The 14566-nt window shown below is 41.6% G+C and overlaps 1 protein-coding gene across 1 annotated transcript in view; it reads left to right on the plus strand.

Moving 5' to 3' along the window:
• Positions 1 to 14566, plus strand: part of fhip1aa (FHF complex subunit HOOK interacting protein 1Aa) — a 30001-nt gene continuing 15435 nt past the window's right edge. Inside the window, exons 1-3 of the mRNA XM_056372254.1 lie at positions 1 to 254; positions 11405 to 11465; positions 13574 to 13794. Coding sequence (XP_056228229.1) covers positions 13690 to 13794 — 105 coding nt within the window. The 5' untranslated portion in view covers positions 1 to 254; positions 11405 to 11465; positions 13574 to 13689. The remainder of the gene's footprint in view (positions 255 to 11404; positions 11466 to 13573; positions 13795 to 14566) is intronic.

The raw sequence follows: 14566 nt of genomic DNA on the forward strand, positions 1-14566 counted from the left end.
TCACCTTTGTATGTGATCGCTACGGGCCAGGTGAAGTAGCGTGGTTACATTATATAACACCTCAGTGTACTGTTTCCGAAGAGGGACATTTTGTTGGAGCTGTGACCTGGTGTTGTTGTTGTTTTTTTTTCATTTCTGAGAAGACAAACCGAGTGTGTGTTTGAAAAAAAAAAAAACCTGCTGCTGCTGATCGACGCCGCTCAAACCGCTGTGCGCTCTCTCCGTCCAACCGGAGGATCCGTCCGGGCGCGACGGTAAGAAAGAAAGAAAGAACTCGAAACACAACCTTTGGCTTTGTGTCCAACTCTATCTTTAACTTAGCTGTTAAATTACAACATGACAGCGACGTTTCTGGTGTTTCGTTGGACCATATGTGTGCGTGTGTTTTGTTATATTTTCTTACAGTTGCGGACTCTGTGATTGACAAGTGCGGGTGGGTGTGTGGGTGAGTGGGTGGGTGAGTGGGTGGGGGAGTTGGGTATCTCCCATCTGCTGCCCGGGGACAAACACTGGTCTCTGCTGGGTTTTACTGGGGGATTCCCAGTAACACTACGGGCTAGTTTTGCATCCTTGTGAAGTGAAAGAACCATAAACTAAACTGCGTAATGACTTTTCTGCAGTGAGTACACTTTGTGTTTTACTGTTGTGTCCTCACCATAGAGACAGCGTGGACCCACCCCGTCTCCAATCATACCTCACGATTTAGCAACCTCTGCTTAATAACATGTTCTCAAGTGCATCTGGTTTCATAATCTTGCAGTAACATGCAGCGCCCACAGCGTCACAAATACCGTATCCACGTGTTGGCAGAGTTATATCTCACAGCCACACGGAAGGACCCTGAGGTGCAGCTCACCTGTCCTGATTCACCTCTCAGGCCTCTGTCCTCACAAGCTTTGAACTCACATATCCATTGTTGGGGGGGGCAGAACAATGTAGGTGGTGGTGTCGGGTTACCAGCAAACACCATCAATGTTTCATGGCTGCTCATCCTGTGTGAGTGTCATTCCTGTACAGGTGTTCTCGTCCACCTGCTAAATCAGTGTCTCTGAACAGTCACCTGATGTAAACTAAGCTTTTAGAGGCTGGTTGCTTTGAGAAAAGAGATGAATGACTGTAACAGTGTTTTTGTTCAGCTTCTCTCTGGAGAGAAAACGCCAGAAGAGTTACCTCATCCTCCCTCTGATTTATTACTCGGCTGCCTGGGAGGTTATTTTCTCCACCCTGTTTGTTTGTGAGCTTGTGAGTCTGTTTTTGGAAGTTAGCTGGATATTTCAAAAGTTTTTTAACAGATGCTGCTGATTTTTTTTTAGAGCTGCAACTAACAATTATTTTTTATTATTGTCTTAGCGGTTAATTATTTTCTCAATGAAGCAGTTAATCATTATATCATAGTCCATAAATAGTGAAAAGTGCTGATCACAATTGTTTCCTTGTCTGATGAATAATCTTCATGTGAGACACAGAAAAGCACCGAATCCTCACATCTGAGAAGATCGATCAATTATCAAAATAGCTTCATTTACTGACAATAAAGTAATCAATTAATGAAATAATCATTTCAACTCTTAAAGTTTGGTTGCTTACACTTTTTAATTCTCATGTTTAAATATTGAAATACTTCACAACACAAAAAACAGTTTAAGTAACAGTTTCCTCTTGAACTGTTGACCTTACAGGAATGCACTTGATTGAAACGAACCTAGCACAAGTGTGCCATGATTCCTCGGTGTGTGTTGATGCTTGGGATCAGGGTTATGATGAAAAGTTTATTTATTATTAGAAAATCTTGCGACGAGCCTATGAAGCCCATCATTATCCAGATCTTGCTTCCTTCACGGTCAGATGGAGTTTGCTCAGTTGTTATGGAGATGAGCCAGTTGTTATCATGTGGCCTGTATCATGTTTTGGTCATGGTCACTTTCACACTCCCCTACCACGCAGCCATGTGTTATCACGTGACTGATAGGCCTATGCCATACTTGGGCCACGTGATGACAAGCTTAACTATCTCCCTCTCCCTCTTTGTCAAACTGTTTGTCCTTTAATATGAAAACAAGCGTCTCACGTCCACAAACTCAACAAACAAACATGTCATGATCAGATGTGGCTGCTGCGGTCGCTGAGCTAGTTTTAAAAATTCCCTTCATGTGGATCCTGTTTAAAGCTCATTAGCACACAACCGGTTGCTCTCTCCTGCAGGCTGTTCACAGCTGGGCTGCTCTGAGGGGATGGCATGTCACTCTATCAAAGCTCCTCTGCAGTATTTTCACTATACACCACGATAAAGGATGTAAATGTGTGATGTTTTGTTGTTTTAAACAAAGCTGCACTTATTCTCAACTTATTCAAGACTGTTTTATAGAGAAATCTCAGGCAATACCGTCTAAATTTATACAGTGTGATCTCTGTCGTATGTAATTGGTTATATGCCGCGTGGGCTCGTAATGCCTCGTAATCTGTTCCCCTCCCTACATTTGCAAAGATGTAAATCCCAGCTGTCTGTGCAGCTTCTCATATCGGCACCTTAAACATAAGTCGGCTGAAGATAAATGCTGACATGCAGCAAGAACGGGCAAAACTTTCTGATACTTTGTGAACAGTTTCTGAGGAATGAGAGGAATGCGTGGCTTATCAGTCATCTCTGTGAATGCTAGTGATGTTAAGAAGCGACTCGCAGTCCGTTTGGCGAACAGACCTGTAACAGAGATATTCGCACACAGCATCTCTAGACTGTGAATAATGGTCATACTAATGGGATTAGATGTTTAGGTTGAGGTCACAAGTTGGGATGAGATCAGCTTCACTTTGCTTGTTGCTGCCTATGTAGAGCAGACTGTCACTGAACACTGTTGGGTTGCAGAGAGGTTTTTAGCAGTGTTTGGTCTTAAATTTGTTGTTTTTCAGAAAATGTGGAGACTTTAAATCTTGAGCAACATGCAGATGTACGTTATTGTAAATAGTAAAAGCATTAGGAGCAGTTCCTGTCTAAGTCAGTCCGAAGAACAGAAAGAGGCATTGTGGTCACTATACCAGCAGGTGTTTGTGCATGTTAACATGTTCCCCCCCCCCCATTCCCACCAAGCAAGATCAGCTTTGTCCCGTGTTTGGGATTAGCCCCACCCTCGCCACCCGTGTCCTGGCGCTGACTCTGAGAAGTTACAGGCAATATGAAAGCTATGTGGCAACAGTCACTGGCAGCGTTTCTTAAAGGCTCAGCACAAAGTAAAGTATCACCTTTTAATTTAACCACTATTTTGGATTATAAGAGTAGCTCCACATGTAGGGGAAAACAAAACCATTTAGCTTTTGTTGAGAGTGTCATTAAGCTTCTCATTTTACTCTACTTTCCCAAAATGTTGAAGTATTCCTATAATGACTTTTTATAGGGGTTTATTGTTGTTAGCGTCTTTAGCATAATTTGTTATCTTGGCTGTATTCCAACCTGAAGAACTGCCCTTGAAGTGTTGAGAGAAGAAAAGAGATTGTAACTAAATCTGGTTAAACCACTTCTGAAGCAGCTGGAATGAAAGTGTGAATGTTATGTTTATGGAGCCTGCGGTTTGTCCTCTGTTGTAGGAAAGCTGACATGAAGTAGAAAAATATAGGTGTAGGGGCCAGTGTTTAATGCAACCAACCAACGGTGTGTATATGAGTTTGCATCTCTGTTGCCTTTTTAAAAATGATGAGGAGGAAAAAAAAAAACTCAACATAAAGGAGAAGTGTGAGATCTCTTGAAGGCTAAAATAAACATGGTCCTTTCCTCAACTGAACTCGTTTTAAATGCAAAGAAAAGTTGGTCTTAAGAGGGTGAAAACAGAACAGAGGAAAAAAACAACACTCATCCACACCCAAGCAAATATTTGACACAGATGAGCCCGAGAGGCATTTTAGTTTTCCCTTTTTAAAAAGCAAACTCTAGTTAGCTACGTACTTTTCATCCAGCTGGCTAATTACACAAGTGCAGTGCTGCAGCTCGCTCTCGTCTTTCTGATAAACATCACTGAACTTCACAGACATGCTTTATCTTCTATCCTCCCCCTCCCAATCCACATGCAAACATGACTTTTTTTTTCTCCCTTTTTTTTATCAGCAAGTGAGACGTGATGCAAATGAGCTTAAGAGGAAGTGGCAGGAGCAGAGATAGGACATACTAAACACATTCTTATCAATGACAGAAGCCTATTGTGGTTTGCGGGGATAGGCTGAAGTCTCCTCATACCAACATGAAAGTGGGAGTGATGTCACCAGCCCACATTGTGTACATACAATGAGGTAATTTAGCCTGTGAAGCTCAGAGGAAAGCAGGAGAGCAAAACGTGTAGTAAGCTGTGGTTTAAAGTTTCAGGGTGGAGGGTCGCGGCTGCTACTGCGGATGTTTCAGGAAATTTAGGAGGGTCGTAATGATTCTAATATTTTCAGTGGTGTTGCTCTAGGTTCTTTTCTCGTAGCATTTTGATGAGGTTGACAATCTTTGGGTTTTTGTTAAATATCTAGTATCTAACCAGTATGGGATGTATAATATTCGGACTGTCCATTGGGACCACTGGGACAAATCTTGGTGGGCCGGTGGACTGCGGACTGAAAATCTGTCCCTGCCTGCAGTATAAAGTTCTACCAATCCTTATCTCTCCACTGTAGACTGGACTCTCCTCTGAGAGAGCTGCATGTGACGACGGCTGCATGACTTTGATCTTGACAATGGGGCGTAAGGGCTCTTGTGTCCTCTGTTTGGCCTTTATCTACTTTAAATAGAACTCTGTGTATAGAAAGGTATATTTCTCCTCTCGGGGTCTATGGTGCTGCTGTGCGTCTCTCTGCTGAGCTTTTTCTTTGACTTTCTCCTCCTCTTCCGCCCTCCCGGCTAAACAAAGCACCTGTTTGTGTTTGGACATGTTAATGAATCTCATCATGTGATCACTGAACAATATGGCAGGAACGGCCTATTTCTGAAACCAGTTTCCATCTGAATACACTCGCCAACACCCTGTTAGCCTTCATGTGCAGCATGGAGCAACGCTATCAGCTTACATAATCGCAGTATTATCTCATAAGCTAGTTACAGGCGTTATCCAGCACCTGTTGAGCGGTGTGTGTTGTGTCCTGTAGAAACAGTCCATGACTTTTGATGGCATTCTCCAAATGGAAAAATTATACTTAATGTATGATACAATGATGTTTCTTGGAGACTTATTTTAACAACAACCAATCAAGCTACAAAATAATTTTCCTCATACATATTATTCTTCTCTCAGTAGATCCAAAACACAAATCAATACAATAATAGGGCAAACTATACTGTATGTTATGATGCATTATAATTTTACATAACATTTTGAAATCATTTACTGTTACTGTGAAATTATTATACATACTGGAGAGTTAGGAGTATTACATAATTGTTGTTGGAACAGTCAGTGTTGTGGTAGTTTGTTTGACCGGCTCCACCGGTTATAATTATGAACATTTGGAGTTTGGGGCTTCTAGAGATTTACTTCATGTCAGACTCAATGCTTCACACACACTTTAAACAGGGAAATAATGAATATTTTTATATTTTGTGTTGTGTTGTGATGTCAACTAAGGTCAGTTGTGGTGGTGAAACCACAGAGCTCACTGTTTTGGTTTTATGGCATGGGACTGTTTTGTTTTGGTTCACTCAGAGTTCTGATGGCATCACTGTTGGGCTCAGCAAGCAGCTGTGCACAGAGCACACCCGCGGAGCACCAAATGGCAGGCAGACAGACAAAGTTAGCGACTGGCTGATGAACATAGCAGAGCAGCTAAAGAACCAGACTTCCCTCAGGAGTTGGTAGAGCCCAAAAACTGAGCCAAAAAGAAAGTGATTATTGGACTGACATTCACCAGAAACTCAACTTCAGATAAATTCTCATATCGCTCAGGTCTCTCCTGGATGTGTAAATTGGCCACTGTTTGCTAAAAAAGTTTGCCATATCTGCTTTATATGTTCACAACTTGATTATTAGTTATTGCAGGTTTAACCAGGCAGCTGTTAAATGTGGAAAACAGAAAAAAAAAACCCACTACTACTAAAATGCCACCAATCAATCCACTTCCTCAAAAAACCTCTCATGCTCACCTACAGCTTTTTCATTGATCAGAAGTATAAATAACCCAAACGACATCGCACTGATTCAGAAAAGCCAGAAAATAACTGACAAATTGACAATTACAATTTTTGTAGTAAATATTTAGCAGTGAAAAAGTAGATAGTTAGAGGTTGTCCAATCATTAAAAATATCCTCATGTCCATTTCATCTTTGTAATAAGCTGTGAGCACGAGTTCAGTCTGAGTCTGTTCCTCCTAAAGATGAATGGTCCAACACGGTGGTCACGGTCTGCTGGCTGAAGGGAATAATGGACACAGATAAGAAAATGAATGGCTTTTTCATCCTGCTGTGTTGTTGATTGGATGAGGACAGAGAGGCCTATAAATAGTCAGACAAGGCGCTATCTGGCTTTTCAATGGCTTCACCTGTAGCCCTGAATATTTCAGCAGCTGCTATCACTTTAATGGGCCTGTCTGTCTCTTGGTTACCATGGCTGCCACCTGGCCACTGTAAATTTCTTCCCCGCGAGTGTCACCTTCAGCAGAGGGGAAATGGGCTGTAACGCTGGTTCAGGAGAAATGAAACTCTGAATGAAACTTGTGTTTAGCAGCCAAAATTCCCCCTGCTTTAGAAAGAATACAATTTTGAGAAAATAACTGTACTGAAATGTGTCTGTGATGCTCATAGTTGTTCAAATTTGCCTGTGGACTTGAGGTTTAAAACTCCTGTTTATCAAGAAAGATGATCTTTTATGCTGAGTGAAGGGTGTGTCTTGCCTCTGAGCTATTTATCCAGACAACACCCGTGTGTGTGACAAACTGTTGGATGACAGAAAGCTAACAATGCCAGAAACCAGATCAGAAAAAAAAAGGACAAGAGAAGAGCATTTCTCTGTCATATTTAAACCATGTTTGCTCCTTTATTTCCCCTTTTGATTCCTCTGATGCTACTTTGGATAAAAACAGAGGTGCAACACAATAAGTTAAGCCCATGTCGTCATGTTGTCATCATGTTTACTTTGGGAGTGAGGGAACAAGAGCTCTTTATGTAACACTGCTTGAACAGAAAGGGGAAAATTCCAGTTTTCAGTCATATTTGTGTCAAAATATTGATATTTACTGGTACAATAGTTTTAGTTTACTTAGTTTGGCTGTGTCAGTGTCTGTGAGTCTTTGTTTTATTGTTATTTGAGGCTGCAGTAATTAATATTATAATATTATGACTACATGTATTTGAAAGGGGTTGCTGCAGTGACAAACTCACATTAGACTCTGCAGTTCCCCTCAGCTCTTCGGAGTCTGTTAACTCATTGTTTTGGTTTTCTGGCCCATAACTTTCTGGTTTAGTTCATCAGCTCTCATCAGTGTTGTTTCCAGATGTTTTCATACCCACAGTGCACTTCTGACCCAGTTGGTGAACACAGCGGCGCATTCAGCAGCTAAAGGGCGTGATATTTCCCTCAGGAGTTGGTGGAGAGAAAAATGGGCAGGTTTAATCTTTCTTGGGTTGAGCATTTGTATTCATTCACCCATGAGGGTGGGGAGCGGGGACTTTGGCAAGCTGAACCCTAACACCTGACATTAGTCTATGATGCCTTGCCAAGCCCATCAAATCCTTTCTGTTGGATGAGGACTGAAACACCAGGGTCCTGGGACATGGGCATTACTGCTGGTTTCATCATCAGGTCCCGAAGACACTGGCTGATACCATCTGCAGAGCCGTCAACCAGAGCCAGACATCATGCTGCAGTCGGAGTCATCTAGACAGGTGGTTATGCTCGAGCTGACAGTCAGGTTACGGTCATGCTTGAGACGAAAAAGGTGCACCAGAGGAAGCTTGCCAGCTACCGGGGCTTGGTTGAGGATTGCCGCAATAGGGGTGGCACAGTGTTGGCCCTTAGAGGCGAGCTGCAGAGGGTTTCCTGGGCAGTCACTCTACAAGGCCCTCAGTCAATTTGGAATCACTGGGCAAAGAAAGAAAGCCTTCAGAAGTGCAGTGGCTGCGGATCAAACACAGGAACCTGTGACAGAATGCTGCACAGACACAATTTAGGGCTTGATCGGTCCTCCTGACTGAGTCACCTGGGTGTCTGACACCTGGGAAACATCACTGATGACGTGTCTGAGCGCATCGCAAGATTCATCTGCAATCATTGTGCCTACAGTCAGAAATGAAATACATGAAATAAACCTCTTTAAAACAATTTAAACAAAAACTGATCATTATAACCTTCATGATGGGAGCATGTATTGCAGGACTATTGCATTAGACCGCATTGGATAAAGTTAGTTCTTGGTGTGGTCTGAGCACTTTGCTTTTAATCATGTCCCAGCATCAAAGAAGATTTATAAATGAATAAATGAAAGAAAATGTAAAAGGAGCAGAACAGAAGAATATAACTACATCAAAGCTTATTGTTCAGCTAAATAAAGTGTGTGTTGTAGTGTGTAATGTAGTTTCTCTCATGGCACGTGGGAAACAAGTTTCTCTCTCCCTGACTTGATTTGTATTGATGCTGCTTCCCCCCGGCCAATCAACAGCACTTAAAAGATGCTGAAACACAGCCTGGTAAATAGTTTCCTCAACAGTTTCTGTAAGTCTGGGACATTTGGGTGGAAGGTATAGAAATTAATCAAAGTCATAGTTCCCAACAGCAACACACAGTGAGGAAAGAAATACTGGAAAACATTGTGAGAATGATGTTCGCTAGCATTGGCATTGTGTGTTTCTCCAGAACGTGACCCTGTGACGTCTAATGTCCGCTCATGCAGGAAAGCAATAGCAAACACTTTATCTATGAATGCAGCTAACTGTGTCTTCACTGAGGGAAACCTCAGGCTGGTTTTCTCTGCTCGTGTGTCTCGTGTCTCTGGCTGTGGAGATGAGGCGGCAACAAATATCTATAATTATCAAATTGCCATAATTGGATAATTGGAAATTACCCAATCAGGAGAATCCATTGAGACTTGTATATGCCTTCAGTTTGAAAATGTAAACAAACACAATGTAAACACACAGAACCGCATTCTCACATTATCTCATTACAACAAACTATTTCAGAACCAACTCTGATTCACACACACACACACACACAAAAGATGTATTTTCTACAACCTATATTTTGGCTGTGCTCTCTAGCTCTACTGTATGTCAGGTTATTTTGGGGAAGTAGAGCAGTGTCTTGTGGGTAACTGTAGGCTCCCCTGCTGGGTGACAACATGACAGCAGGTGCTGTAAATGGGAGCGCAATGTGGGTCATGACTTTCATTAATAGGCCTTTGCTAGATTAGTTGAAAAAGCACATTTCATTCTTCAAAAGCAAGTGTCTTTCTTTGTTGTGCTGGAAAATGTTTTAGAGCCTCATGAGATTGTTCAGAGTATTATAAGGTGCTGGTACTCAGTCTCAGTTGTGGTGTATTGAGTTTTTAAATCCAAGTCTTGACCATGATTGGCTGATTGTTGAAGACGTAAATATACTGTACAGAATGGGGCATATTTGAGAGCAGTTGCTGCCAGTGTGTTGTTGTCTGAGAGGGCTAATCATTGCCTACATCGGGCTAATCTTGCAACCTGTTAGACCACTGAAAAACAAAACAAAATACCACGTCAAAATCAGTAACCCTGGAACAGCCAAACTACAGTATAAGAGCAGCAGACAGCGAGCTGCTCCAGGACCATTACTTTAGTACTTAAAGCAAGTACCAAAGACATTTGAATGCAGCAAATCAAGCAATACGGGTTACTTTGTCCACTAAAATGAAGAACCCTGTTCAGGATTTCCTGGTTTGCTGCATCTCCAGGTCAGAAAAGGCTCTGCTGGTGATATTAATTCTATAATTTCCCTGCTAATTTGTTACCAAATTATGACTTATGTAAATTTACTTTGCTACTATTTGTCTGTCATTGTTTGCCCTACTAGTGAATGCCTAAACTCATCTAATAATGGACTATGAAGACCAATATTTTGATATTTGAGAGTTCAAAAACTCGAATATTTGCTTAAATAAAATTGGTCTGAACTACTGCAAAAGCTGAGCCACTAGCTTTTAGTTGAAGCCATTTTATAAGGGAGATGGAAACAGCGGCACCATTCTTGGTATCAGCTTTTTCTCTGCTGACATAGGAGGTATGATGATCACACAGGAGCATTATGACACTAGTTATAAATGATTAAATTATGTCAAGCGTTCTGTCAGCTTCAGCAATCAACAGCTGATGCTTGTTTGCCAGCCCGGCAGCCATTTTTAAAATGCTGTCAGACTTTAAATAGAAAAATTAAGTCAAGCTGTGGAGCAGCTGTATCTCAGTTGGTGCAGCAGGTTGTTTGTTAATCACATCGCTGGTTCTTCGCGATCTGAACTCCTGCTGTCCACGTGCTGTTTTGCCCTGAGCAAGGCACTAAACTGAAAAGGGTCCTACTGTATATGCATGAAAAAAAAGTGGCAAAAAGTGTTTGCCAAATAAATGTAATGTTTGCTGTGTGCGACTCCATGGATGGCTTCTATGCTGCGCTAATGGAGGAAAGATTGCATGTGTGAGTTCACAGCAAGGCACAAAACCAGCCTGAGAAACAAAATAAGTGTTTGATGACTCCTCTTTAGCACACGCACCCACACACATCTCTCTCCATCTGTCTCCCTCTCACTGTCCGTGTTTACACGACATCGTGCTTTCATGATGAAGAAACCCACAGCTTTGAATTGTTACCGGGCAAAGCACCAACAGCAGAACAGAGCGAACAGGTTGAACAGCTGTTTATTTGGTCAGTGTATGACAGTGTACGTGCAATTAAAAGTTAGGTTCTGAGAGTTTTGAGGCTGCTGTGTCATGTGACGTGATTCCCACGATCGCTCTGTTTTAATGCTGGAGAGGGCAGTTGTAATGTTGGTGAGGAATGGGCCTCACGAAGCTGAGAAGGACGCCAATGGCATCACAGCCCTAATTGGAAGGGACAATAGTGTTATTCTTCTGTGAGGGAGGCATGAGGATGTGATATCGATGTTGAATTCCTACAGAAACTTTCACAGCTGACGATATACGGTATAGTCTTTACTTTTTATGCATGTGAACGGTGTTGCTGTCATTTTTTTCTTGTAACCTCCTTTTCTGTAGACTTTCTCTAACCCTGTTTTTCTTTTTCATTCCCTCCCCCTAGTGCTCTCTCCTCCCTCCCTCGCTCCCTCCTGCTTTCGATCTCCATCCAAGTGGTGTTCGGAGCAGCTTACTCATGTCCAGTCACTTCCCACCATGCCTCGCCTCTCACACAGACACTCACTTCCTGCTCCACTCCTGACATATCTTCATATCTCCTTTTTTGTGTTTTGTGACAACAGGAGAAGAATGAGGTCTTCGTCTGCTTAGCAACCCGTCCCTGTAAAAGATGGTTCAGCGAAGGTAAGAAACCCAACAGACACACACACATACAAACACACACACACGGCCTGACACACTCTCCACGCTGCTTTTACATTCCTTCTCAAGAATCCAACCAGCCGGTACTCTCCTCTAACTGAAAGCAGATGGTGAAAGTTTGACTGTGTGCCTTGTTATGCCTAAACTGGGGATGTTTCTGTGGTACTGGGGCAAAGTGAATTCAAAAGAAGGGGGACAGCTGTGATTGGTTGGCAAGCAGTTTAGGGGCAGGAGTTAGCTTTTAATTTGGTGTTGTGGCGTGCAGCTGCTGCGTGTTTTACAGTTGATCCCCTGTGGTGACAGAGACCATATCGTCCTGTATTCTATAGTGTGAGTGTTTAAGTTTGTCTTGACGTTGTGTTGGAGTTACACTGACAGACTAAGTCAATGTCATGTCATTGTTTAACTACATATTGGGTTGCTGGGAAGTTTGTTTTTAGCCGTGCTAGCGGCCATGGCTTTAGAGACGGCTCTGCTGTGGCTTTGGTCCCAACTGAAATATCTCAACAACTACAGGATGGATTGCTATGACATTTAATAGAGAGTCATTTTCTCCAGAGAATTAAGCGTCCGGACTTAAGTGAATCCTTTATCTATCCAATTGAAGTGCATAAAAGGGTGTTATACACTGTTGTACACAGATTGTTAAGACCCTTGAGGCGAATGCATAAATTGAATTGACCTGACTACTTTGCTTTATGTTCAAATATCTGCTAAACTATGCCATTCCCATCGGCCTCAGATGTAGGCTACTTTGCGTTTAGCGCTAATAAGCAAATGTTAGCATGCTAACAATACTAACATGTTCAAATAAGATGGTGAAATTGGTAAAAACATTATACCTGCTAAACATCAACATAGTTAGCATTTAGCTCAAAGTGTGTAAAGTCAGAGCTGCATGGCTTTAGAGTCTTAGAATAGTTAGAAAATAATCTATACAAAAGAGTATCTGTTTTATTTAAATTTTGTTTTATGTAGTTTGAAGGACTGCTGTGTTTAGTACAGTACAACAGAGCTGCCAGCACACACTGTTATTCTTGTTAAATGTTGAAGATTATTTAGGGTTATGTGTAGGATCTCTTGAACTTGACATGTTGTTTTCAGATGGGACATTCTTTTAAACTGTAGTGATATTTGTCACAAATAGTCACTGTATAAACAGAGGAAACATGGTGAGATAAGTCACATCCTAACATCCTTCCTCATGAAGTGTAGCCGTGTACCTGGAAACATGCTAAAGCAGAGAACTGGATTATGCTAGATGCTATTTTTTGAGTTCCACGTCATCTCATATTATCTGTTTAAAAAGCAGTACACTCCTTCCCTTCCCAGTGCTGTCAAAGAAAGCTTGTCTTGTTTTAACAGAATCAATCTTTCCAGTAGTGTCCTCTCCAAGGGAAACAACAAATTAGTTCCTTTCTGGGGGAAAAAGTGGGCATCTTCCAGATTTCCATGTTGCCAATGTGAGTGTTGGAACTGATCTCTAAAACTGCCCACAGGCTATTTTCATCCAAAATAATAGACATATTTTTCATCAAAACAAGCAATGTGAGCACTGTAGACTTTGTAAATGTAATGTGTTTCATCCAGAAATGAAACCAGCACAAACCAAAATAATTTCTGACATAAAAAACTAGCAATCTTTTTCTTTTTTCTTTTTTTTTCTTCTTTTTTTTACCCCATTTAGCCAGGGAAGTTCACACCCAGTTGCTGTTTGCCTTCTGATGTCAAAAAAAAGTGTCTGTAATGAGCGTGATGGCAGGGGGCCCGCAGGAATCTTCTGTGGGTGTCTGAGGTATTCCAAAAGTAATTTGACAGCTCTGTCCGAAGTCCAGAGTGCAGCAGGCAACTCTCTGAGCCAAAGTCAAGCAAGATGTGTCTCTTTCTCCCCTCGACTGAGTCATCTGACTTTGCCTGTTATTGTTCTCTTTCCTGCATGCCTGTCATAGCTGCTGTCTGGCCATGCAGAGGCAGAGAGGGGGAGTAATGCACTGCAATCACCAGTCATAACATTGCATCTGTGCTGCTATTTGATGAAGCAACTTTTTTTGGTTGTGTGTATGATAATATTTTTTTTTCTTGCTCCTCAGGTCCTCTGTGATTATTCCTCCTCCTCTGGTTATGGTTGCACACAACAAGCAGTCAGGAACGCCCTCCTTCTCCTGCCTATGACATGGTTTAAGTCACGTATGATCCGGTCACCGTGATGGCCTCCATGGTTGCCAATGGAAACCGAGACGGGCAGTCTCTGGTCTTGAAAGGGGTGGATCCAGAGACCTGCATGATTGTTTTCAAGAACCACTGGGCTCAGGTAAACCCCAGCACTAAATCAAGGCTCCCACATCTTACAGAAATAGTTTCCGGAAAGATGCTCATTCGCTTTTTTCGTCAAGAGTTAGATTTGAAGATCAATACCGCTTCAAAAAAAATATGCGGTTGTAGAGGAAAATATGTGCTCGAACTTTTTCTTGATGAACAACTTTTAATCTGTCTTCTTGGTGCTTATATGAAGCGTTTCCACTGGTCGATTAACAACCTTACAATGACAGCAACACTTCGGGAAGAGTTACAGCACATAACTCCAAGTAAAACCACAAATTGTCATTTTTACATTTATTTTTTGATGCACATTAAACACACGAGATACAACATGTTAATTAGTGAGCTTTAGAGGTGTTTATAGGAATATTTTTAACTTTGGAGTGAAGGCTAAGCTAATTGCTTCCTTGCTCCAGCTCTGTACTTGCACAGAATGCACAGATACTAAATTTAGAATCAGTTTTCTGTCAATAGTCAATAAGTCATAAGCATATTTCCCAAATGTATGTTGAACTATTTCTTTGAAATATTAGAATTCTGAAAATCTTTTGTCTAAACTTAAAATAGTGGTTCCCACCCTTTTACCCTGTGTCCCCTTAAATCAAAGGAGTGTCTTCTTTTACCCCCCGGTTGCATATGAGTGTCAGCAGTTTGATAAGAGGTTTTCACACTCTGGATTTTTTTAATTTGAGTAACTTTTACATGACCGATAAACTATAACTATCCAGTATTTGACAAGAGAATGATTATAGAAAAATCCCCAA

Source organism: Seriola aureovittata, chromosome 3, assembly GCF_021018895.1.
Source record: "Seriola aureovittata isolate HTS-2021-v1 ecotype China chromosome 3, ASM2101889v1, whole genome shotgun sequence".
In the NCBI taxonomy this organism is placed as follows: domain Eukaryota; kingdom Metazoa; phylum Chordata; class Actinopteri; order Carangiformes; family Carangidae; genus Seriola; species Seriola aureovittata.